At 46.2% G+C, this 26,366-nt stretch overlaps 1 protein-coding gene across 1 annotated transcript; it reads left to right on the top strand.

The window, feature by feature from the left end:
- The first annotated feature begins 226 nt into the window (after window positions 1-226).
- Window positions 227-25,774, top strand: LOC139407472 (eosinophil peroxidase). The gene is made up of 18 exons (XM_071151267.1): window positions 227-235; window positions 1,153-1,261; window positions 1,367-1,457; window positions 1,815-1,990; window positions 4,489-4,621; window positions 5,021-5,150; window positions 7,472-7,678; window positions 11,033-11,432; window positions 15,702-15,862; window positions 16,525-16,783; window positions 18,474-18,644; window positions 19,515-19,577; window positions 19,826-20,000; window positions 21,414-21,625; window positions 22,621-22,785; window positions 22,898-22,981; window positions 25,347-25,449; window positions 25,707-25,774. The coding sequence occupies exons 1-18, from the start codon at window positions 227-229 to the stop codon at window positions 25,759-25,761; spliced, it is 2,703 nt and encodes a 900-aa protein (XP_071007368.1). The 3' UTR covers window positions 25,762-25,774.
- The last annotated feature ends 592 nt before the right edge of the window (window positions 25,775-26,366 follow it).

Here is a 26,366-nt window from a genome sequence, read left to right as displayed (position 1 = left end):
ACCTCTATACTACCTCTATGTTGATCTGAAAGTATACTACCTCTATACTACCTCTATGTTGATCTCGTGACAGAGTGTAAAATGTGGTTCTGGGTTCCCAGATGTCCTCTATGACATTGTTTTTATGTTATACATGTCTTGTTGTTGTAGGGTCTCCTACTTGTTCTGTCTCTAACTCTGCTCTGCTGTCTACCTCACCCAGCTTCACCAACCGAGCTAGCTCACAATGACTCAGGTACACTGTTCTGTGTGTTAAATGGCCTGTTGAGAACACTTCATACTGTCATGAGATTATCCGACATTTTTAAAAGGGGGGGGTCATCCATGTTTATGACAAGAATTATCATTGGATCGTCTGTTGTATAATTAAAGGGATTGTTGGGAACCGATTATGTCGTCCAATATAATAAAGGCTAGTGTCATAAAGGGTAGTTTCATATCAGTTGTTATTGATCAGTATCATTAGCTAGGTTTCCATCCAAATGGTGACAGATTCGAATATTTAAAAAATCCGCACTGGACCAAACGGACTTGTTGCTGATAAAATATGTAAAGTCATTGTGTAGTGACATATTGCACACAAAACAAATGTTCTGCTTAAGTTTTGATGCTTTCATGTATCGATATCTAAAATTCAACATGTGTTTCAATCGCATTTTCCACTCTATTACTACCGAAACTGTTGCATTAAATAGCAAATGCTCCCACGCTGGTTCTTGGCCAGTTCGCTCTAGCCAACCACCGATTCAGTGCGGTTCGGCTCGTCTACATTATGGATAAAAGCAAAACAATAAGTGTATTTGTTAAGCGTCGATCCTCAGGTCACCAAAATAAGACCCTCGATATTTTATTGAAAAGGAGCATCAAGCTCACAACCTTGGACTTTCATCACCCTGTGAAGTTCATCATTTATTTATTCTGTAGCCTAATACACCGTGTGCTTTCCCGACGAGTTGTAGTGGGATGACCACACAGCTGGCTGCCACACATGTTAATGCGTGACTTACTTTGCGCGCATAAAAAAAAGGTCGGGTGGAAACCTGGTTAGAGAGAGTTTTCTGGAACATTTTGTATCTTAAAATGTATATGCACTCACTATACTTTAAGTGTGGCGATGTGGTTATTAAGGTAATTACACATGCGCGCCGCCAGGTGGTGCAGCAGGCAGATGTAGAGTACCTATTGCTAGCATTGTTAGAGTATTGGAACGAACCCCGGCACACGTTGAGTGCAGCCGCTTGCCTGTTACGCAACGCTCTGGGTGAGTAATAAACTAATCTGTTTATAAAGGGCTAATACTCCTTGACTCATTCCAAAAGGCACAAATAGTTATATTGGGTTATTCATTGTACTGTATCATTTCCAGGGGTTCCCTATCTGCCCTCTACGCTGGTAGAGGAGGCTCTGAAAAGGTCTTTAGAACGTACTAATGCTGCTTACGCCCACACCAAGGAGAGGTGAGCCAATAGAACAAGACTGTCGTCAGTAAATTGCTCAGATTATTTGTGAAAAGCCATTTTGATGTTTATGAAAAGAGAAATGCTATTTACCAATTAGGGTCTGCCTGTCTGTTCATCTGCCTGCCTGTCTGTCTGTTCATCTGCCTGCCTGTCTGTCTGTTCACCTGTCTGTCTGTTCATCTGCCTGCCTGTCTGTTCATCTGCCTGCCTGTCTGTTCGCCTGCCTGTCTGTCTGCTCATCTGCCTGTCTGTTCATCTGCCTGCCTGTCTGTTCATCTGTCTGTCTGTTCATCTGCCTGTCTGTTCATCTGTCTGTCTGTCTGATAATATGGGTACTGTCCTCTGTCCTTCCAGGGTGAAGACATCTCTGTCGGAGGGTGCTCTGAGACCCAGCGACCTCCTGGCTCAGTTCAAGCAGATCGGACCCCAGACCAGGAGGCACATCAGCGCAGCTGAGCTGCTGGACAATACAGTGGAACTGATCAGAGAGATGGTCTACACCAGTACCATGGCCCAGTCCAGTCTACCTGGTACTGTCTAACCCATGACCCAGTCCAGTCTACCTGGTACTGTCTAACCCTAACCCAGTCCAGTCTACCTGGTACTGTCTAACCCATGGCCCAGTCCAACCTACCTGGTACTGTCTAACCCTAACCCATGTCCAGTCTAACTGGTACTGTCTAACCCATGGTCCAGTCCAGTCTACCTGGTACTGTCTAACCCATGGCTGAGTTCAGTCTACCTGGTACTGTCTAACCCTAACCCAGTCCAGTCTACCTGGTACTACCTAACCCATGGCCCAGTCCAGTCTACCTGGTACTAAACTATAACATTACACATATACTACAGAGCCGACCTGATCCGAGCCTGGCTGTGTTGGCCTTGTTACCATAGTTGCTGGAACTATGTCAGAAAACACAGTATGGTTTGAGTCAGCGGTACGGTTTGGGTTGTGTGTAAATCTCCCCCAACAGACCTGTTGAATGAGGAGGACATGCAGGTTCTCCTGCAGGCTAAAAGCTGTTACCCAACAGACCTGTTGAATGAGGAGGACATGCAGGTTCTCCTGCAGGCTAAAAGCTGTTACCCAACAGACCTGTTGAGTGAGGAGGACATGCAGGTTCTCCTGCAGGCTAAAAGCTGTCCCCCAACAGACCTGTTGAGTGAGGAGGACATGCAGGTTCTCCTGCAGGCTAAAAGCTGTTACCCAACAGACCTGTTGAGTGAGGAGGACATGCAGGTTCTCCTGCAGGCTAAAAGCTGTTACCCAACAGACCTGTTGAGTGAGGAGGACATGCAGGTTCTCCTGCAGGCTAAAAGCTGTTACCCAACAGACCTGTTGAGTGAGGATGAGTGAGGAGGACATGCAGGTTCTCCTGTTACCCAACAGACCTGTTGAATGAGGAGGACATGCAGGTTCTCCTGCAGGCTAAAAGCTGTCCCCCAACAGACCTGTTGAGTGAGGAGGACATGCAGGTTCTCCTGTTACCCAACAGACCTGTTGAATGAGGAGGACATGCAGGTTCTCCTGTTACCCAACAGACCTGTTGAATGAGGAGGACATGCAGGTTCTCCTGCAGGCTAAAAGCTGTCCCCCAACATACCTGTTGAGTGAGGAGGACATGCAGGTTCTCCTGCAGGCTAAAAGCTGTTACCCAACAGACCTGTTGAGTGAGGAGGACATGCAGGTTCTCCTGCAGGCTAAAAGCTGTCCCCCAACAGACTTGTTGAATGAGGAGGACATGCAGGTTCTCCTGCAGGCTAAAAGCTGTCCCCCAACAGACCTGTTGAGTGAGGAGGACATGCAGGTTCTCCTGCAGGCTAAAAGCTGTCCCCCAACAGACCTGTTGAATGAGGAGGACATACAGGTTCTCCTGCAGGCTAAAAGCTGTTACCCAACAGACCTGTTGAATGAGGAGGACATGCAGGTTCTCCTGCAGGCTAAAAGCTGTCCCCCAACAGACCTGTTGAATGAGGAGGACACGCAGGTTCTCCTGCAGGCTAAAAGCTGTTACCCAACAGACCTGTTGAATGAGGAGGACATGCAGGCTAAAAGCTGTTACCCAACAGACCTGTTGAATGAGGAGGACATGCAGGTTCTCCTACAGGCTAAAAGCTGTTACCCAACAGACCTGTTGAATGAGGAGGACATGCAGGTTCTCCTGCAGGCTAAAAGCTGTTACCCAACAGACCTGTTGAATGAGGAGGACATGCAGGTACTCCTGCAGGCTAAAAGCTGTCCCCCAACAGAGCTGTTGAGTGAGGATGAGTGAGGAGGACATGCAGGTTCTTCTGCAGGCTAAAAGCTGTTACCCAACAGACCTGCTGAATGAGGAGGACATGCAGGTTCTCCTGCAGGCTAAAAGCTGTTACCCAACAGACCTGTTGAATGAGGAGGACATGCAGGTTCTCTATACAACGGCATGGCGCAGTGAAACATGGGAAGCCATTCACTTTCAATGGAAGTAAAGCGAGAGAAGTGGGATGGGCGGGGGAACCGTTGAGCGATGCGAGCGATGGCATTGGGCGAAGGAGCTGTACAGGGCGGGACTAAAGTTGGGGAAAGCTGAACTTTATGAAAATCCTCTGCAATAATGCAAAGCAAGGGACCAATCGAAGCTCGTCATAGCTTCCAACCCCTACTGGATTGGCTGTCAATGGCTGTTGATATGTAGCACTACCTAGCTCAATTGCTAGCTTGTTAGCACCCACATGAGGGTGGGTGGGGGCGGCAGGTAGCCTAGTGGTATAGCCTAGAGCGTTGGGCCAGTAACCGAAAGGCTGCAAGTTCAAAACCCCCGAGCTGACAAGGTACAAATCTGTCGTTCTGCCCCTGAACAGGCAGTTAACCCAGGCTGTCATTGAAAATAAGAATTTGTTCTTAACTAACTTGCCTAGTTAAATAAAGGGAAAATAAAAAAATGAGGACGAGGCTAGTTTGGCTAGGAGAGGCCGCTTGTGTAGTGTGAACGCTCATTAAGACTGTCTGTCTGTCCTTCGTCTCTCCCCCCCCCCCCCCCCCCAACAGACCCGCTGAGTGAGGAGGACATGCAGGTTCTACTGCATGCTACGGGCTGTTCCTCTGAGATGCAGAGACCCCTCTGTAAGACTGGCTGTCTGTCTGAACGCTACCGTTCATTCACCGGGGAGTGCAACAACAGGTCTGTCTGTCTGTCTTGTCTGTAGTACCCCTGCACATTGACTCGGTGCCGGTACTCCTTGTATGTAGCCTCGTTATTGTTATTCTATTTCTTATTATTTCTGTATTTTTGTTTCAAATATTGTATTTTTGTAATGTACTTTTTAACTCTTAATTGTTGGAAAGGACCCGTAAGTATTTCACGGTAGAGTCTACACCTATTGTATTCGGTGGCATGTGACAAATACAATTAGATTTGATCTCTGGCTGTCTGCTTGTCTCTTTTTCTCTCGCTCTGTCTGCCTGACAACGTCCAGCCAGTAGGGTTCAGGTTGAAACTACTGTGTGAAAAGGAAATTAGTGTTTGATTTGACATGACTTGTAGTTTGTGTGTGTCACCCACGTTGTCAACCCTCTCCAGACAGCACCCTAAGTGGGGTGCGGCCAACACCCCGTACTCCCGCTGGCTCCCCCCAGAGTACGAGGACATCAGAGGGGTCCCTAGGGGCTGGGACCCTGAACACACCTACTATAACTACACCTTGCCCCCGGTAAGAGTCCTATCCTATCTACCACACCCTGCCCCAGGTAAGAGTCCTATCCTATCTATCACACCCTGCCCCAGGTAAGAGTCCTATCCTATCTACATCCTGCCCCAGGTAAGAGTCCTATCCTATCTACATCCTGCCCCGGGTAAGAGTGCTATCCTATATACTACATCCTGCCCCAGGTAAGAGTCCTATCCTATCTACCAGCCCCAGGTAAGAGTCCTATCCTATCTACTACATCCTGCCCCAGGTAAGAGTCCTATCCTATCTACATCCTGCCCCAGGTAAGAGTCCTATCCTATATACTACACCCGGCCCCAGGTAAGAGTCCTATCCTATCTACATCCTGCCCCAGGTAAGAGTCCTATCCTATCTACATCCTGCCCCAGGTAAGAGTCCTATCCTATATACTACACCCTGCCCCATGTAAGAGTCCTATCCTATCTACCACACCCGGCCCCCGGTAAGAGTCCCATCCTATCTACATCCTGCCCCAGGTAAGAGTCCTATCCTATCTACTACACCCTGCCCCATGTAAGAGTCCTATCCTATCTACATCCTGCCCCAGGTAAGAGTCCTATCCTATCTACATCCTGCCCCAGGTAAGAGTCCTATCCTATCTACATCCTGCCCCAGGTAAGAGTCCTATCCTATATACTACACCCTGCCCCATGTAAGAGTCCTATCCTATCTACCACACCCGGCCCCCGGTAAGAGTTCCATCCTATCTACATCCTGCCCCAGGTAAGAGTCCTATCCTATCTACATCCTGCCCCAGGTAAGAGTCCTATCCTATATACTACACCCGGCCCCAGGTAAGAGTCCTATCCTATCTACATCCTGCCCCAGGTAAGAGTCCTATCCTATCTACATCCTGCCCCAGGTAAGAGTCCTATCCTATCTACATCCTGCCCCAGGTAAGAGTCCTATCCTATCTACCACACCCAGCCCCAGGTAAGAGTCCTATCCTATCTACCATACCCTGCCCCAGGTAAGAGTCCTATCCTATCTACATCCTGCCCCAGGTAAGAGTCCTATATACTACACCCTGCCCCAGAGTCCTATTCTATCTACCACACCCTACCCCCGGTAGGATAGGACTCTTACCGGGGGTAGCGTGTGGTAGATAGAATAGGACTCTGGGGCAGGGTGTAGTATATAGGATAGGACTCTTACCGGGGGCAGGGTGTAGTAGATAGGATAGGACTCTGGGGCAGGGTGTAGTATATAGGATAGGACTCTTACCGGGGGCAGGGTGTAGTAGATAGGATAGGACTCTTATCTACTACACACTGCCCCAGGTAAGAGTCCTATAACTACACCCTGCCCCTGGTAAGAGTCCTATCCTTTCTACTACACCCGGCCCCAGGTAGGAGTTCTATAACTACACCCTGCCCCAGGTAAGAGTCCTATAACTACACCCTGCCCCCAGTAAGAGTCCTATCCTATCTACTACACACTGCCCCCGGTAAGAGTCCTATCCTATCTACTACACCCTGTTCCCAGGTAGGAGTCCTATAACTACACCCTGCCCCAGGTAAGAGTCCTATAACTACAACCTTCCCCAGGTAAGAGTCCTATCCTATCTACTACACCCTGCCCCAGGTAAGAGTCCTATAACTACAACCTTCCCCAGGTAAGAGTCCTATCCTATCTACTACACCCAGCCCCAGGTAAGAGTCCTATAACTACACCCTGCCCCAGGTAAGAGTCCTATCCTATCTACACCCTGCCCCAGGTAAGAGTCCTATAACTACACCCTGCCCCAGGTAAGAGTCATATCCTATAACTACACCCTGCCCCAGGTAAGAGTCCTATCCTATCAACTACACCCTGTACTGGTAAGAGTCCTATCCTATTTCTGGCTACAGTATCCCTATATAGTGCACTGCTGTTGACCTGAGTCATCATAAGCCTCTGTTCAACATGGAATGTTTCCTCTGTCATTTTACTCTACGTCAGGTCAGCTGTAAAACCAAACTCACTGTAATAACCTCACCCTTCTCCTTCTCTCCTCCCTGCCCCTCTCTGTTCCCTCCTCTTTTTTCCCTCCTCTCATCCCACCTCCCTCCCTCCTCTCTCCTCCAACCTCACTCTCTCCTCCCTCCCCCTCTCTGTTCTCCCCTCTCCTCCAACCTCCTACCTCCCTCTCTCCTCCCTCCCCCTCTCTCCCCCTCTCTGTTCTCTCCTCTTCTCCCCCTCTCTCCTCCCTCCCCCTCTCTCCTCCCACCTCCCTCTCTGTTCTCTCCTCTCCTCCCACCTCCTACCTCCCTCTCTCCTACCTCCCCCTCTCTCCTCCCTCCTCTCCTCCCATCTCCCTCCAGGTGCGCCTGATATCCCAGAACGTTCTCTACACCCACAATGAGAACATCTCTCTGGACTCATCTCTGTCCCACCTGTTGGTGGAGTGGGGTCAGTGGATCGACCATGACTTCGCTCTGACCCCTCAGAGTCCCAGCACAGCTGCCTTCAGGACCGGGGCCGACTGTACCCGCACATGCAGCCGGGACACTCCCTGCTTCCCTATACAGGTGAGACACTCCCTGCTTCCCAATAGAGGCGAGACACTCCCTGCTTCCCTATACAGGCGAGACACTCCCTGCTTCCCTATACAGGTGAGACACTCCCTGCTTCCCTATAGAGCTACAGGTCAAATCAAATCAATCACAATTTATTGAAAGTGTAGTTGAGGTCTTAACACATTTTACAAAAAAATTCAATAATTTAAAAATGAATAACAAATGAGCAGGAGAGAAGTCCAGAACAGAGAAAGAGAGAAGTCCAGAATGCTAACCCACTTTCCCCTCCTAACACTAACCCACCTTCCCCTCCTAACACTAACCCACCTTCCCCTCCTAACACTAACCCACCTTCCCCTCCTAACACTAACTCACCTTCCCCTCCTAACACTAACCCACCTTCCCCTCCTAACACTAACCCACCTTCCCCTCCCAACACTAACCCACCTTCCCCTCCCAACACTAACCCACCTTCCCCTCCCAACACTAACCCACCTTCCCCTCCCCTCCCAACACTAACCCACCTTCCCCTCCCCTCCCAACACTAACCCACCTTCCCCTCGTAACACTAACCCACCTTCCTCTCCCACCTTCCCCTCCCAACACTAACCCACCTTCCCCTCCCAACACTAACCCTCCTTCCTCTCCCAACACTAACCCACCTTCCCCTCCCAACACGAACCCACCTTCCTCTCCCACCTTCCCCTCCCAACACTAACTCACCTTCCCCTCCCAACACTAACCCACCTTCCTCTCCCACCTTCCCCTCCCAACACTAACCCACCTTCCCCTCCCAACACTAACCCACGTTCCTCTCCCACTTTCCCCTCCCAACACTAACCCACCTTCCCCTCCCCTCCCAACACTAACCCACCTTCCCCTCCTAACACTAACCCGCGTTCCTCTCCCACTTTCCCCTCCCAACACTAACCCACCTTCCCCTCCCAACACTAACCCACCTTCCCCTCCCAACACTAACCCACCTTCCCCTCCCCTCCCAACACTAACCCACCTTCCCCTCCTAACACTAACCCACCTTCCTCTCCCACCTTCCCCTCCCAACACTAACCCACCTTCCCCTCCCAACACTAACCCTCCTTCCTCTCCCAACACTAACCCACCTTCCCCTCCCAACACGAACCCACCTTCCTCTCCCACCTTCCCCTCCCAACACTAACTCACCTTCCCCTCCCAACACTAACCCACCTTCCTCTCCCACCTTCCCCTCCCAACACTAACCCACCTTCCCCTCCCAACGCTAACCCACCTTCCTCTCCCACCTTCCCCTCCCAACACTAACCCACCTTCCCCTCCCAACACTAACCCACGTTCCTCTCCCACTTTCCCCTCCCAACACTAACCCACCTTCCCCTCCCAACACTAACCCACCTTCCCCTCCCCTCCCAACACTAACCCACCTTCCCCTCCCCTCCCAACACTAACCCACCTTCCCCTCCTAACACTAACCCACCTTCCTCTCCCACCTTCCCCTCCCAACACTAACCCACCTTCCCCTCCCAACACTAACCCACCTTCCTCTCCCACCTTCCCCTCCCAACACTAACTCACCTTCCCCTCCCAACACTAACCCACCTTCCTCTCCCACCTTCCCCTCCCAACACTAACCCACCTTCCCCTCCCAACACTAACCCACCTTCCTCTCCCACCTTCCCCTCCCAACACTAACCCACCTTCCCCTCCCAACACTAACCCACGTTACTCTCCCACTTTCCCCTCCCAACACTAACCCACCTTCCCCTCCCAACACTAACCCAACTTCCTCTCCTACCTTCCCCTCCCAACACTAACCCACCTTCCCCTCCCAACACTAACCCACCTTCCCCTCCCAACACTAACCCACGTTCCTCTCCCACTTTCCCCTCCCAACACTAACCCACCTTCCCCTCCCAACACTAACCCAACTTCCTCTCCTACCTTCCCCTCCCAACACTAACCCACCTTCCCCTCCCAACACTAACCCACCTTCCTCTCCCACCTTCCCCTCCCAACACTAACCCATCTTCCTCTCCCACCTTCCCTTCCCAACACTAACCCACGTTCCTCTCCCACTTTCCCCTCCCAACACTAACCCACCTTCCTCTCCTAACACTAACCCACCTTCCCCTCCCAACACTAACCCACCTTCCTCTCCTGCCTTCCTCTCCCAACACTAACCCACCTTCCCAACACCAACCCACCTTCCTCTCCCAACACTAACCCACCTTCCCCTCCCCTCCCAACACTAACCCACTTTGCCCTCCACTCCCAACACTAACCCACCTTGCCCTCCACTCCCAACACTAACCCACCTTCCCCTCCCAACACTAACCCACCTTCCCCTCCCAACACCAACCCACCTTCCTCTAGTAACCTTTCGGTTACTAGTCCAATGCGCCAATGCTCTAACCACTAGGCTACCCGTTGAAGCAACGTGGAATAGATGTTGAATTGACATCTGTCCCCAGTGGGTCACCTAAAAGCTGTCTGGGTTTAAAACATCTTCTATATTACAAAAATGATAGCGACATAATTAGATCACTTCACAATCAAAGATGAGGGTCGGCATTGGAAACACATCCATATAACAGCCTAATAATCGGGGCGGCAGCGTAGCCTAGTGGTTAGAGCGTTGTAGTAACCGGAAGGTTGCAAGTTCATATCCCCGAGCTGACAAGGTACAAATCTGTCATTCTGCCCCTGAACAGGCAGTTAACCCACAGGCCGTCATTGAAAATAAGAATTTGTTCTTAATAACTGACTTGCCTAGTTAAATAAAGGTAAACAAATTAAATAAGCCCTTAAATCACTGAAATATAGACATTTCATCAATTGCAAATAACATGGCCCACACTAAACCCTGCCCCTCCTGACTGAATTTGAAAAAGCGTGGCCCTCCTCCTATTTTCCTCCAGGTCCACATTTTCTACATTTAGAACCATCCCTAAACAAACACTAAATAGCCTCCAACGGGATTAAAACTATAATGTTGATATCATGGATGGTCAGTCTTTGCATCCATAGCTCTGTCTATGAATTTGAGAGTGGTTACATTTCTCCTGCCCTACCCCTCAGCTTTTTACCAAAACAGGGTCTGGGAGGACCCCTTTTAAAAATGGTTTTAACTGCTGATTGAAGCTTTAAATAGCTACTTCTGGCCAGTCTAATTCTTTCCTGCTCCGAATCTATTCAGTGTAAAGTGAAACGCACACATGCACACGCACACACTTCCCCTCTCCCCAGATCCCGCTGTCAGACCCTCGTACTGGTACACAGAGCTGCATGCCTTCCTTCCCCTCTTTCCAGATCCCGCTGTCAGACCCTCGTACTGGTACACAGAGCTGCATGCCTTCCTTCCCCTCTCTCCAGATCCCGCTGTCAGACCCTCGTACTGGTACACAGAGCTGCATGCCTTTCTTCCGCTCGGCGCCCAGCTGTGTCGGGAGCGAAGGCACACCCCACCATCACCGGGAGCAACTGAACGCCATCACCTCATTCGTGGACGCCAGTATGGTGTACGGTAGCTCCTCCCCCATGGCTGCGGCCCTGAGGAACCACTCCTCTCCACTGGGTCTTCTGGCCCTCAATGACCAGGCCTCAGACCAGGGTCTCGCCTACATGCCCTACCTGCCTCGCCTACAGGGACGCCTGGATCCCTGTGGGCCACGAAGCGGGTCTGAGGCAAACTCCACTGGAGCCACAAGTGCCTCTGACACATCTGCTACTGCACCAACAGAACAGGAGAATATTACATCCTGTTTCCAAGCAGGTATGTTACAATCCATCAATCAATTAATCAATCAATTAATCAATCAAACAAAAATGTATAATGACCTTTTTGCAACATCTCTCACAAAGTGCTTTACGGTAACAACCTAGTTACCTGCTGCTATAAACTGTGTGCCTAGATACATAATGTTTCTATAGCAACGCGCATGCCCCGCCCACCTGAGGGTCTGTCTTTTTCAGCAGTATTTGCTGTGTTTGATCGATGCAAAATCCACTTATCACTTTAAATCTGGCTGCGATTTATTGCTTTCCTTTGACTCTTGCTCGTGCCTGATGTTTTTCCCCCCGTTAACGTCACCACCGCGGAGATGTTCGCAACGACCCGTCACACACACCCCGGTAATGGCTGACATGGGCTCAATGGGATACACTGTCTTTCAGTTGAGTCTGTATGAACGCTAAAGTTTAGTCAGGGATTTAACGCACCTTCTCCACACTTACATCGCAAGAAAGAGTAGAAAGATAACTTTTATTTTGATGGGTGTACATTTTTTAAATTGTAATTTTTTTTACAATATATATATATTTTTTTCAGATGGTGTCCTGCTATTGACACACCTGTTGAATTATGCAACAGAACGTGGCAACAACAGTAATTAATGATGAGGCAGTCGAGACAGTGCAGATGAGTGCTAATAGGGTAGACAGAACAAGTGTTTAGTGGTTTGCAGCCCTACTACACCCATGTATGTTAATTCATTCATATACAGTGCCTTGCGAAAGTATTCGGCCCCTTGAACTTTGCGACCTTTTGCCACATTTCAGGCTTCAAACATAAAGATATAAAACTGTATTTTTTTGTGAAGAATCAACAACAAGTGGGACACAATCATGAAGTGGAACGACATTTATTGGATATTTCAAACTTTTTTAACAAATCAAAAACTGAAAAATTGGGCGTGCAAAATTATTCAGCCCCTTTACTTTCAGTGCAGCAAACTCTCTCCAGAAGTTCAGTGAGGATTCCTGAATGATCCAATGTTGACCTAAATTACTAATGATGATAAATACAATCCACCTGTGTGTAATCAAGTCTCCGTATAAATGCACCTGCACTGTGATAGTCTCAGAGGTCCGTTAAAAGCGCAGAGAGCATCATGAAGAACAAGAAACACACCAGGCAGGTCCGAGATACTGTTGTGAAGAAGTTTAAAGCCGGATTTGGATACAAAAAGATTTCCCAAGATTTAAACATCCCAAGGAGCACTGTGCAAGCGATAATATTGAAATGGAAGGAGTATCAGACCACTGCAAATCTACCAAGACCTGGCCGTCCCTCTAAACTTTCAGCTCATACAAGGAGACGACTGATCAGAGATGCAGCCAAGAGGCCCATGATCACTCTGGATGAACTGCAGAGATCTACAGCTGAGGTGGGAGACTCTGTCCATAGGACAACAATCAGTCGTATATTGCACAAATCTGGCCTTTATGGAAGAGTGGCAAGAAGAAAGCCATTTCTTAAAGATATCCATAAAAAGTGTTGTTTAAAGTTTGCCACAAGCCACCTGGGAGACACACCAAACATGTGGAAGAAGGTGCTCTGGTCAGATGAAACCAAAATGGAACTTTTTGGCAACAATGCAAAACGTTATGTTTGGCGTAAAAGCAACACAGCTCATCACCCTGAACACACCATCTCCACTGTCAAACATGGGGGTGGCAGCATCATAGTTTGGGCCTGCTTTTCTTCAGCAGGGACAGGGAATATGGTTAAAATTGATGGGAAGATGGATGGAGCCAAATACAGGACCATTCTGGAAGAAAACCTGATGGAGTCTGCAAAAGACCTGAGACTGAGACGGAGATTTGTCTTCCAACAAGACAATGATCCAAAACATAAAGCAAAATCTACAATGGAATGGTTCAAAAATAAACATATCCAGGTGTTAGAATGGCCAAGTCAAAGTCCAGACCTGAATCCAATCGAGAATCTGTGGAAAGAACTGAAAACTGCTGTTCACAAATGCTCTCCATCCAACCTCACTGAGCTCGAGCTGTTTTGCAAGGAGGAATGGGAAAAAATGTCAGTCTCTCGATGTGCAAAACTGATAGAGACATACCCCAAGCGATTTACAGCTGTAATCGCAGCAAAAGGTGGCGCTACAAAGTATTAACTTAAGGGGGCTGAATAATTTTGCACGCCCAATTTTTTCAGCTTTTGATTTGTTAAAGTTTGAAATATCCAATAAATGTCGTTCCACTTCATGATTGTGTCCCACTTGTTGTTGATTCTTCACACAAAAATACAGTTTTATATCTTTATGTTTGAAGCCTGAAATGTGGCAAAAGGTCGCAAAGTTCAAGGGGGCCGAATACTTTCGCAAGGCACTGTATATACGGCTATACAGAGACAGGTTATATTTGATTTAGCATAATTAATTAATCATTACCGGGGGTTTTTTTGTGTTTTTTTCCCCACCTTTATTTAACCAGGTAGGCTAGTTGAGAACACCTTTATTTAACCAGGTAGGCTAGTTGAGAACACCTTTATTTAACCAGGTAGGCTAGTTGAGAACACCTTTATTTAACCAGGTAAGCTAGTTGAGAACACCTTTATTTAACCAGGTAGGCCAGTTGAGAACACCTTTATTTAACCAGGTAGGCTAGTTGAGAACACCTGTATTTAACCAGGTAAGCTAGTTGAGAACACCTTTATTTAACCAGGTAGGCTAGTTGAGAACACCTTTATTTAACCAGGTAGGCCAGTTGAGAACACCTTTATTTAACCAGGTAAGCTAGTTGAGAACACCTTTATTTAACCAGGTAAGCTAGTTGAGAACACCTTTATTTAACCAGGTAGGCTAGTTGAGAACACCTTTATTTAACCAGGTAAGCTAGTTGAGAACACCTTTATTTAACCAGGTAGGCCAGTTGAGAACACCTTTATTTAACCAGGTAGGCTAGTTGAGAACACCTTTATTTAACCAGGTAAGCTAGTTGAGAACACCTTTATTTAACCAGGTAGGCCAGTTGAGAACACCTTTATTTAAACCAGGTAGGCTAGTTGAGAACACCTTTATTTAACCAGGTAGGCTAGTTGAGAACACCTTTATTTAACCAGGTAGGCCAGTTGAGAACACCTTTATTTAACCAGGTAGGCTAGTTGAGAACACCTTTATTTAACCAGGTAGGCTAGTTGAGAACACCTTTATTTAACCAGGTAAGCTAGTTGAGAACACCTTTATTTAACCAGGTAGGCCAGTTGAGAACACCTTTATTTAACCAGGTAGGCTAGTTGAGAACACCTTTATTTAACCAGGTAGGCCAGTTGAGAACACCTTTATTTAACCAGGTAGGCCAGTTGAGAACACCTTTATTTAACCAGGTAGGCTAGTTGAGAACACCTTTATTTAACCAGGTAGGCCAGTTGAGAACACCTTTATTTAACCAGATAGGCTAGTTGAGAACGAGTTCTCATTTACGACTGCGACCTGGCCAAGATAAAGCAAAGCAGTGTGACACAAACAACAACACAGAGTTACACAAAGAATAAACAATAAACAAGCCAATAACACAATAAACAAGTCAATAACACAGTAGGGAAAAAAAATAAAGTCTATATACAGTGTGTGCAAAAGGCATGAGGAGGTAGGCAATAAATTGGCCATAGGAGCGAATAATTACAATTTAGCAGATTAACACTGGAGTGATAAATGACCAGATGATGATGAGCAAGTAGAGATACTGGTGTGCAAAAGAGCAGAAAAGTAAATAAAAACAGTATGAGGATGAGGTAGGTAGATTGGGTGGGCTATTTACAGATGGACTAAGTACAGCTGCAGCGATTGGTTAGCTGCTCAGATAGCTGATGCTTGAAGTTAGTGAGGGAAATAAAAGTCTCCAACTTCAGCGATTTTTGCAATTCGTTCCAGTCACTGGCAGCAGAGAACAGGAAGGAAAGGTGGCCAAATGAGGTGTTGGCTTTGGGGATGATCAGTGAGATATACCTGCTGGAACTTGTGCTACTGGTGGGTGTTGTTATCGTGACCAGTGAGCTGAGATAAGGCGGAGCTTTACCTAGCATAGACTTATAGATGACCTGGAGCCAGTGGGTCTGGCGACGAATATGTAGCGATTATATAGTTTCATTCATGTGACAGACACACTTCTAGTTATTGTATGTCTATGGGTCAAACTTCCTGTATTCTGTTGTCTAGGTGACTCACGGGCCAATGAGCACCTTGATAGCTCTTCCTTCTAGTAACTGTATGTCTATGGGTCAAACTTCCTGTATTCTGTTGTCTAGGCGACTCACGGGCCAATGAGCACCTGGGGATGATAGCACTCCACACGTTGTTCCTGAGGGAACACAACAGGCTGGTCAGCGAGTTGCACCTCCTCAACCCTCACTGGAGCCCAGACACCTTGTACCAGGAGGCCAGGAAGATCATGGGGGCTGTCCACCAGGTACACACACTATGTGTTTGTTTCCCAGACAGGTTCCTCCAGGGTCTGGGTTCTAGGAGCTTCTGTTTCCCAGACACATGAAGCCTCCTCCGGGGTCTGGGTTCTAGGTGCTTCTGTTTTCTAGACAGATGATGCCTCCTCCAGGGTCTGGGTTCTAGGTGCTTCTGTTTTCCAGACAGATGAAGCCTCCTCCAGGGTCTGGGTTCTAGGTGCTTCTGTTTTCCAGACAGATGACGCCTCCTCCAGGGTCTGGGTTCTAGGTGCTTCTGTTTTCAAGACAGATGACGCCTCCTCCAGGGTCTGGGTTCTAGGTGCTTCTGTTTTCCAGACAGATGACGCCTCCTCCAGGGTCTGGGTTCTAGGTGCTTCTGTTTTCCAGACAGATGACGCCTCCTCCAGGGTCGTTGAGGGAGAGGTTGTTGTCCACAACGCCAGTTGGTTAAGTGATGATGGAGTTGGTGTTGTGTTTTCTGTTTTCTGTATCGCAGGCAGTGGCACGGATGTAAAGTTAGAATACTGCTTCACCCCTGATCTCCTCCTCCCTCAGATACTGACCTGGGATCACTATTAGAATACTGCCTCACCCCTGATCTCCTCCCTCAGATACTGACCTGGGAGCACTATTAGAATACTGCTTCACCCCTGATCTCATCCTCCCTCAGATACTGACCTGGGAGCACTACTTGCCCAGGGTCCTGGGTGAGACCCCCACTTCCCTCCTGATGCCTCCGTACAAGGGCTACGACCCTGAGATTGACCCCAGCATCGCTAACGTCTTCTCAGCCGCCGCCTTCCGCTTTGCCCACGTCACCGTGCAGCCGATGGTGGCCCGCCTGGGCCCCGGGTACAGCCTCGCCCCACAGCACCCACCTCTGCCCCTACACCACTCCCTCTTCGCATCCTGGAGGGTCGTACAGGAGGGTGAGACGTTTTAAATTAGGGCCTGGTTTCCCGGACATAGATTAGGGCTAGAACTGGACTAAAAAGCATTCTCAATAGAAACGATCCATTGAAATAGGGCCAGTTTCCCGGACATAGATTAAGGCTAGAACTGGACTAAAAAGCATTCTCAATAGAAACGATTCATTGAAATAGGGCCAGTTTCCCGGACATAGATTAGGGCTAGAACTGGACTAAAAAGCATTCTCAATAGAAAGGATCCATTGAAATAGGGCCAGTTTCCCGGACATAGATTAAGGCTAGAACTGGACTAAAAAGCATTCTCAATAGAAAGGATCCATTGAAATAGGGCCAGTTTCCCGGATCCAGATTAAGGCTAGAACTGGACTAAAAAGCATTCTCAATAGAAAGGATCCATTGAAATAGGGCCAGTTTCCCGGATCCAGATTAAGGCTAGAACTGGACTAAAAAGCATTCTCAATAGAAAGGATCCATTGAAATAGGGCCAGTTTCCCGGATCCAGATTAAGGCTAGAACTGGACTAAAATGCATTCTCAATAGAAAGGATCCATTGAAATAGGGCCAGTTTCCCGGATCCAGATTAAGCCTACTGCTGGACTGAAAACCTAATGTTTTTAACAGATGCTCTTGTCTTACCCGGAGAGACTTAAAATCAGTGCATTAAACAAAAGGGAGTAAAATGACCACATACAGTGAGCTCCAAAAGTATTGGGACAGGGAATTTATTTGTTGTCGTTTTGGCTCTGTACTCCAGCACTTTGGTATGAAATGATACAATGACTAAGAGGTTAAAGTGCAGACTGTCAGCTTTAATTTGAGGGTATTTTGATCCCAATAAGGTGAAAATTACATCACTTTTTGTACATAATCCCCCCATTTTTTCACCTCTCTCCTCTCTCCTCTCTCTCTCCCCCACCTCTCTCCTCTCTCTCTCCCCCACCTCTCTTCTCTCTCTCCCTCACCTCTTTTCACCTCTTTTCACCTCTCTCCTCTCTCTCCCACCTCTCTCCTCTCTCTCTCCCCCACCTCTCTTCTCTCTCTCCCTCACCTCTCTCCTCTCTCTCCCACCTCTCTCCTCTCTCTCCCACCTCTCTCCTCTCTCTCTCCCACCTCTCTCCTCTCTCTCTCCCACATTTCTCCTCTCTCTCTCCCACCTCTCTCCCACCTCTCTCCTCTCTCTCTCCCACCTCTCTCCCACCTCTCTCTCCCCCACCTCCCTCCTCTCTCTCTCTCCCCCACCTCTCTCCTCTCTCTCTCCCCTACCTCTCTTCTCTCTCTCCCTCACCTCTTTTCACCTCTCTCCTCTCTCTCCCACCTCCCACCTCTCTCCCCTCTCTCTCCCCCACCTCTCTTCTCTCTCTCCCTCACCTCTCTCCTCTCTCTCTCCTCTCTCTCTCCCACCTCTCTCCTCTCTCTCTCCTCTCTCTCTCCCACATCTCTCCTCTCTCTCCCTCACCTCTTTTCACCTCCCACCTCTCTCTCTCCCACCTCCCACCTCTCTCTCCCTCACCTCTCTCCTCTCTCTCTCCCACCTCTCTCCTCTCTCTCCCACCTCTCTCTCTCCCACCTCTCTCCTCTCTCTCTCCCACCTCTCTCCTCTCTCTCTCCCACCTCTCTCTCTCCCACCTCTCTCCTCTCTCTCTCCCACCTCTCTCCTCTCTCTCTCCCACCTCTCTCCCACCTCTCTCAGGTGGTATAGACCCAGTGCTGCGTGGCCTCCTCCTTTCCCCAGCCAAGCTCCAGATGCCTGGCCAGATGATGGTTGAGGAGCTAACTGAGAGACTGTTCCAGGCCCAGGGTGGGATGCCACTAGACCTGGGTGCCCTCAACCTGCAGCGAGGTCGAGACCACGGCCTGCCTGGTAATATTAGTACTATATTACTATATTATATAGACCACGGCCTGCCTGGTAATATTAGTACTATATTACTATATTATATAGACCACGGCCTGCCTGGTAATATTAGTACTATATTACTATATTATATAGACCATGGCCTGCCTGGTAATATTAGTACTATATTACTATATTATATAGACCACGGCCTGCCTGGTAATATTAGTACTATATTACTATATTATATAGACCATGGCCTGCCTGGTAATATTAGTACTATATTACTATATTATATAGACCATGGCCTGCCTGGTAATATTAGTACTATATTACTATATTATATAGACCACGGCCTGCCTGGTAATATTAGTACTATATTACTATATTATATAGAACATGGCCTGCCTGGTAATATTAGTACTATATTACTATATTATATAGACCACGGCCTGCCTGGTAATATTAGTACTATATTACTATATTATATAGACCACGGCCTGCCTGGTAATATTAGTACTATATTACTATATTATATAGACCACGGCCTGCCTGGTAATATTAGTACTATATTACTATATTATATAGACCATGGCCTGCCTGGTAATATTAGTACTATATTACTATATTATATAGACCATGGCCTGCCTGGTAATATTAGTACTATATTATTATACTACAATACTATATTAGTACAGGCCTACCTGGTCCCTGCTGGTATATTAAACAGTATACAGTACTTATAGTATACTCTCAAACGTACATGTTAGAAGATGGCCCAACTGGACTTATCCTTGTTGTTGTTTTATCTCCATTTATTTTCTTAATTCTTCTACCCCTCTTCTTCTTCTATTCCCTCCATCAATCTCTCCTTCCCCCTACTTCCTGCTCTACCAGGTTACAGCTCGTGGCGTGGGCTCTGTGGCCTCTCTGTTCCCAACACCACCTCTGACCTTGCAGGTAGATAGATAAACAGAATATTTGATCATTATAAAAATAAAAAATAAACATTCTAGCCAATCTCATTGAGAACTTGTTTTCATATTTGTATACACTGCACTTGTTTTCCATTGTGTTCCTCATAATTCATAGCACATACGTGTATACACTGCACCATACTACATTTAAAACCACAAAGGATAATACAGGACAATGAAAATGTGTTCCAACGTATTTCCATCACGTTCGTCTGACCTCTGACCTGGCAGGTATCCTGGGTAACCCTGGTCTGGCTGAGAAGTTCCTGTTGTTGTACGGGACGTCCCAGAACATCGACGTATGGGTGGGGGCCATCTCAGAGCCGCCTCTACCTGGGGGCCGGGTGGGACCCCTCCTGGCCTGTCTACTGGCCAAGCAGTTCAGAGCACTGAGAGACGGAGACAGGTGAGATGAGAGATGGTGGTTTGACTCTTATTGTGTAACAGTAAGGCTTCCATCCCTGTTCTACCTCAAACTGGGCTCCAACCTGGGACCCTCTGCACACAGCAACACTCTCCAAACGAGGTGTTACAAGGTTGTGAGACACAAACGCATGTAATAACGCATGTAATAACGCATGTAATAACGCATGTAATAACGCATGTAATAACGCATGTAATAACGCATGTAATAACACATGTAATAACACATGTAATAACACATGTAATAAGGCATGTAATAACACATGTAATAACGCATGTAATAACGCATGTAATAACACATGTAATAACACATGTAATAACACATGTAATAACGCATGTAATAACACATGTAATAACACATGTAATAACGCATGTAATAACGCATGTAATAACGCATGTAATAACGCATGTAATAACGCATGTAATAACGCATGTAATAACGCATGTAATAAGGCATGTAATAACACATGTAATAACGCATGTAATAACGCATGTAATAACAATTAGACTGGATGTAAGGGGTTTTCCTGTGGTGAAGTAGAGGCGGACCAAAACGCAGCGTGGTTATATTGATTCATGTTTAATAACAAAAAGATAAACACGAACACTACAAAACAATAACCAAAAACAGCCCTGTCTGGTGCAAAACACAGAGACAGGAACAATCACCCACAAACACACAGTGAAACCCAGGCTACCTAAGTATGATTCTCAATCAGATACAACTAATGACACCTGCCTCTGATTGAGAACCATACTAGGCCGAAACATAAAAATCCCCAAATCATAGAAAAACAAACAGACTGCCCACCCAACTCACGCCCTGACCATACTAAATAATGACAAAACAAAGGAAATAAAGGTCAGAACGTGACACTGGAATTCAATCCGATCGGCCCTTTGTGGGCTAAGCTCCGTTTAAAGGCGTTGTTACCGCTGTCGCAGAGATCATAAGTCTAAGTAAATGCTGCAAATGCCGGGTCAATCGGAAATGACCTTTAAATGTGACCCGCGCTGCAAAAATATATTTAAGTGCCTTTGAACCGGGTATGGTAGTAGGTGCCAGGCGCACCGGTTTCAGTGTCAAGAACTTCAACGCTGCTGGGTTTTTCACGCTCAACAGTTTCCCATGTGTATCAAGAATGGTCCACCAAGCCAACTTGACACAACTGTGGGAAGCATTGGAGTCAACATGGACCAGCATCCCTGTGGAACGCTTTCCACAGCGAACTGAGACTGTTCTGAGGGCAAAAGGGGGTGCAACTCAATATTAGGAAGGTGTTCCTAATGTTTTGTACACTCAGTGTATGTCTGAGATGCTGCCCACCCAATGTGTCTGTTTTGAATCGGCCCTACAGTATGTCTGCCTACCCAGTAACCTCTCCCCCTCTGTCAGTTTCTGGTGGGAGAGAGAGGCTGTGTTCACCAGCACCCAGAGAGCTCAGCTTCACACCGTGTCCCTGTCACGTATCATCTGTGACAACACGCACATCACACGTGTTCCCTCCGACCCATTCAGCCGTACGGTCAGCCCAGAAGACATGCTGGCCTGCAGCCACCCCCTCATCCCTCACCTTAACCTCTCTGCCTGGAAGGAGCCTGACACAGGTACTATTCTCCTAACCCTCATCCCTCACCTTAACCTCTGTCTGGATGGAACAGGTACTGTTCTCCTAACCCTCATCCCTCACCATAACCTCTCTGATTGGATGGAACCAGACACAGGTAGCGAAAGAGGGAGGGAAAATATAGAGATTGGACATGGAGTCAGTAAAGGAATCTAGCAACTACATGGTACGCAAAATACGTGTATTTAGTAGATCAGGGATTCTGTGCAGAGCCTTGCTCAGGCCGCTCCTCTCCAACAGGCCGTTGACTTTCATCTGACCTCCTCAGGTGTGGTCCAGTCCCCAGGTTACAGACAGGCTTCTCTCTACTGTGACCTCATCATCATTAGGTTATCACTGTACTTACTCCCCCTTCCTCCCTCCCTCCCTCCTCCTCCTCCCTCCTTCCTCCTCCTTCCTCCCTCCCAGATCCCAGTTGTGGTCCAATCCCCAGGTTACAGACAGGCTTCTCTCTACTGTGACCTCATCATCATTAGGTTATCACTGTACTTACTCCCCCTTCCTCCCTCCCTCCCTCCTCCTCCTCCCTCCTTCCTCCCCCTTCCTCCCTCTCAGATCCCAGTTGTGGTCCAATCCCCAGGTTACAGACAGGCTTCTCTCTACTGTGACCTCATCATCATTAGGTTATCACTGTACTTACTCCTCCTTCCTCCCTCCCAGATCCCAGTTGTGGTCCAATCCCCAGGTTACAGACAGGCTTCTCTCTACTGTGACCTCATCATCATTAGGTTATCACTGTACTTACTCCTCCTTCCTCCCTCCCAGATCCCAGTTGTGGTCCAATCCCCAGGTTACAGACAGGCTTCTCTCTACTGTGACCTCATCATCATTAGGTTATCACTGTACTTACTCCTCCTTCCTCCCTCCCAGATCCCAGTTGTGGTCCAATCCCCAGGTTACAGACAGGCTTCTCTCTACTGTGACCTCATCATCATTAGGTTATCACTGTACTTACTCCTCCTTCCTCCCTCCCAGATCCCAGTTGTGGTTCAATCCCCAGGTTACAGACAGGCTTCTCTCTGCTCTGTGACTCCGTCATCTACTACCAGTGTGGTCCAGGCTATCAGCTGATTGGTCCATCCTCTGTGACCTGTGACCCCAACAGCTATCAATGGAGTCCTGCTCCCCCAATCTGCCACGGTAGGGAGTGGGCTGGAGGGGTGTGTGTGTGTGTGAGAGAGAGAGATTTTAATTAAGGCACTACAGTCGACATGCATGTCTTTAGTTTTGTATTCTGACTGATTTGCTGTAGATGTCGATGAGTGTGCCGATCAGCCAACCCCGTGCCCCCAAAACACGGACTGCCTCAACACACCCGGGTCATATATGTGCACAGGTAGGAAATTCTATACATCTATACCTCTATATAATCTATTCATACTATACATCTATATAATCTATACATTCTATACAATTATATAATCTATTCATACTATACATCTATATAATCTATACATCTATACAATCTATTCATACTATACATCTATATAATCTATACATTCTATACATCTACAGTGCCTTGCGAAAGTATTCGGCCCCCTTGAACTTTGCGACCTTTTGCCACATTTCAGGCTTCAAACATAAAGATATAAAACTGTATTTTTTTGTGAAGAATCAACAACAAGTGGGACACAATCATGAAGTGGAACGATATTTATTGGATATTTAAAACTTTTTTTAAAAATCAAAAACTGAAATATTGGGCGTGCAAAATCATTCAGCCCCTTTACTTTCAGTGCAGCAAACTCTCTCCAGAAGTTCAGTGAGGATCTCTGAATGATCCAATGTTGACCTAAATGACTAATGATGATAAATACAATCCACCTGTGTGTAATCAAGTCTCCGTATAAATGCACCTGCACTGTGATAGTCTCAGAGGTCCGTTAAAAGCGCAGAGAGCATCATGAAGAACAAGGAACACGCCAGGCAGGTCCGAGATACTGTTGTGAAGAAGTTTAAACCCGGATTTGGATACAAAAAGATTTCCCAAGCTTTAAACATTCCAAGGAGCACTGTGCAAGCGATAATATTGAAATTGAAGGAGTATCAGACCACTGCAAATCTACCAAGACCTGGCCGTCCCTCTAAACTTTCAGCTCATACAAGGAGAAGACTGATCAGAGATGCAGCCAAGAAGCCCATGATCACTCTGGATGAACTGCAGAGATCTACAGCTGAGGTGGGAGACTCTGTCCATAGGACAACAATCAGTCGTATATTGCACAAATCTGGCATTTATGGAAGAGTGGCAAGAAGAAAGCCATTTCTTAAAGATATCCATAAAAAGTGTTGTTTAAAGTTTGCCACAAGCCACCTGGGAGACACACCAAACATGTGGAAGAAGGTGCTCTGGTCAGATGAAACCAAAATTGAACTTTTTGGCAACAATGCAAAACGTTATGTTTGGCGTAAAAGCAACACAGCTCATCACCCTGAACACACCATACCCACTGTCAAACATGGTGGTGGCAGCATCATGGTTTGGGCCTGCTTTTCTTCAGCAGGGACAGGGAAGATGGTTAAAATTGATGGGGAGATGGATGGAGCCAAATACAGGACCATTCTGGAAGAAAACCTGATGGAGTCTGCAAAAGACCTGAGACTGGGACGGAGATTTGTCTTCCAACAAGACAATGATCCAAAACATAAAGCAAAATCTACAATGGAATGGTTCAAAAATAAACATATCCAGGTGTTAGAATGGCCAAGTCAAAGTCCAGACCTGAATCCAATCGAGAATCTGTGGAAAGAACTGAAAACTGCTGTTCACAAATGCTCTCCATCCAACCTCACTGAGCTCGAGCTGTTTTGCAAGGAGGAATGGGAAAAAATTTCTGTCTCTCGATGTGCAAAACTGATAGAGACATACCCCAAGCGACTTACAGCTGTAATCACAGCAAAAGGTGGCGCTACAAAGTATTAACTTAAGGGGGCTGAATAATTTTGCACGCCCAATTTTTCAGTTTTTGATTTGTTAAAAAAGTTTGAAATATCCAATAAATGTCGTTCCACTTCATGATTGTGTCCCACTTGTTGTTGATTCTTCACAAAAAAATACAGTTTTATATCTTTATGTTTGAAGCCTGAAATGTGGCAAAAGGTCGCAAAGTTCAAGGGGGCCGAATACTTTCGCAAGGCCACTGTATACATCTATATAATCTATTCAATCTATACATCTATATAAACTATACATCTATATAATCTATGTCTATACATTATATACGTCTATAATTGAAACATTCTACACATCTATACATCATATACACATTCTATAAATTCTATACATCTTCTATACACATTCTATACACCTATCATTCTATACATTTATACATTCTATACATCATCTATACATATACATTCTATACATCATCTATAAATTCTATGCATCTATGCATCTATATACTCTATACATCTATGCATTCTATACATCTTCTATAAATTCTATACTTCTTATAATGTGTCTGACCATCAGCTGTTAGTCAATACTAATGTGTCTGACCATCAGCTGTTAGTCAATACTAATGTGTCTGACCATCAGATGTTAGTCAATACTAATGTGTCTGACCATCAGATGTTAGTCAATACTAATGTCTGACCATCAGAAATTACTTTTTTTATATTTGGCAACACTTTAGTACTACAGATTGAATAGAGTCCTTAATAAACAAGTGTTTGTTTTGTCTGTTTGTGGTGTGTTCCAGACCTGGACCTGTCCTCCCTGTCTACAGTCTCTGTAATCTCTGCAGTAATAGCTGTGGTTGGTGGTGTGGCCATCTTGTTTGTGATACTGACCTGTTGTAGAAGGTACGTCATTATTATGATGTTCAGGTGATAACGTTCATTGTAATGTATCTATCGGGTTTGGGGTCAATTTCATAATGTCCTTGTCAATTCAGGAAGTAAACGGAAATACGATGTCTTATTTCATTCATTGAAAAGTTTAACTTACTTAAAAATGTTTTATTGAAATTAAATTGACCCCAACCCTGGTAGATGTTGCTTAACACATGTTATGTAACATTTCAAAAACAGTATTTCTGTTGTTTTTTTTATTCTTGCAGGTATTTTCCAAAGAAGCCAGAATCGATAAACGGAACCGATAAACGGAACCGATAAACAGTGGTTGCTGTAAGAGGGACAGATAACCAAGAGACACCTCTGGAAATGTAGTCCTTAACATATTTTATTACATTTTAGTATTTTGTTTTTAAAAATGTGACATATATCCTAAAAGTATACACTTGACTGTGTTGATATTAAAACGTAACTTCAGATTATTTGTTAGATAATAATCTGAAAATAAGAAATAACTGAATTGTAAACCCTGTTTTAGACCACAGTCACATTATATATATAAAACCTCAAAAGATCTGACTCAAAGTACACAAAGTAATTCTCTGTATTTGGTGCATATGTCCCGTCGTACAGTATTTGGACAGTGACCGTTTGTTGTTGTTGTAGTTCTGTTTTAAATGACAAAAAAAATGACGCAATACATTTATTTATCATTTTTTTATTTCTATTGGCCACAAAAAAATAATCTGAAACACAACCAAAACAAACAGCAACTAGCTTAAATGACAAGCTTGTCGTTGTTATTGTTGTGTGATAGGAATATGGGACTCAACTTTTCACTACTTTAATACACATAAGTGAATTTGTCTAAATACTTTTGGTTGCCTAAAAGTTAAAATGTACAAAAAGTGCTGTAATTTCTAAAC

Source organism: Oncorhynchus clarkii, chromosome 4, assembly GCF_045791955.1.
Source record: "Oncorhynchus clarkii lewisi isolate Uvic-CL-2024 chromosome 4, UVic_Ocla_1.0, whole genome shotgun sequence".
Lineage (NCBI taxonomy): Eukaryota > Metazoa > Chordata > Actinopteri > Salmoniformes > Salmonidae > Oncorhynchus > Oncorhynchus clarkii.
Note: the sequence above shows the minus strand (reverse complement) of the source record. Positions and strands in the feature narration are given on the sequence as shown.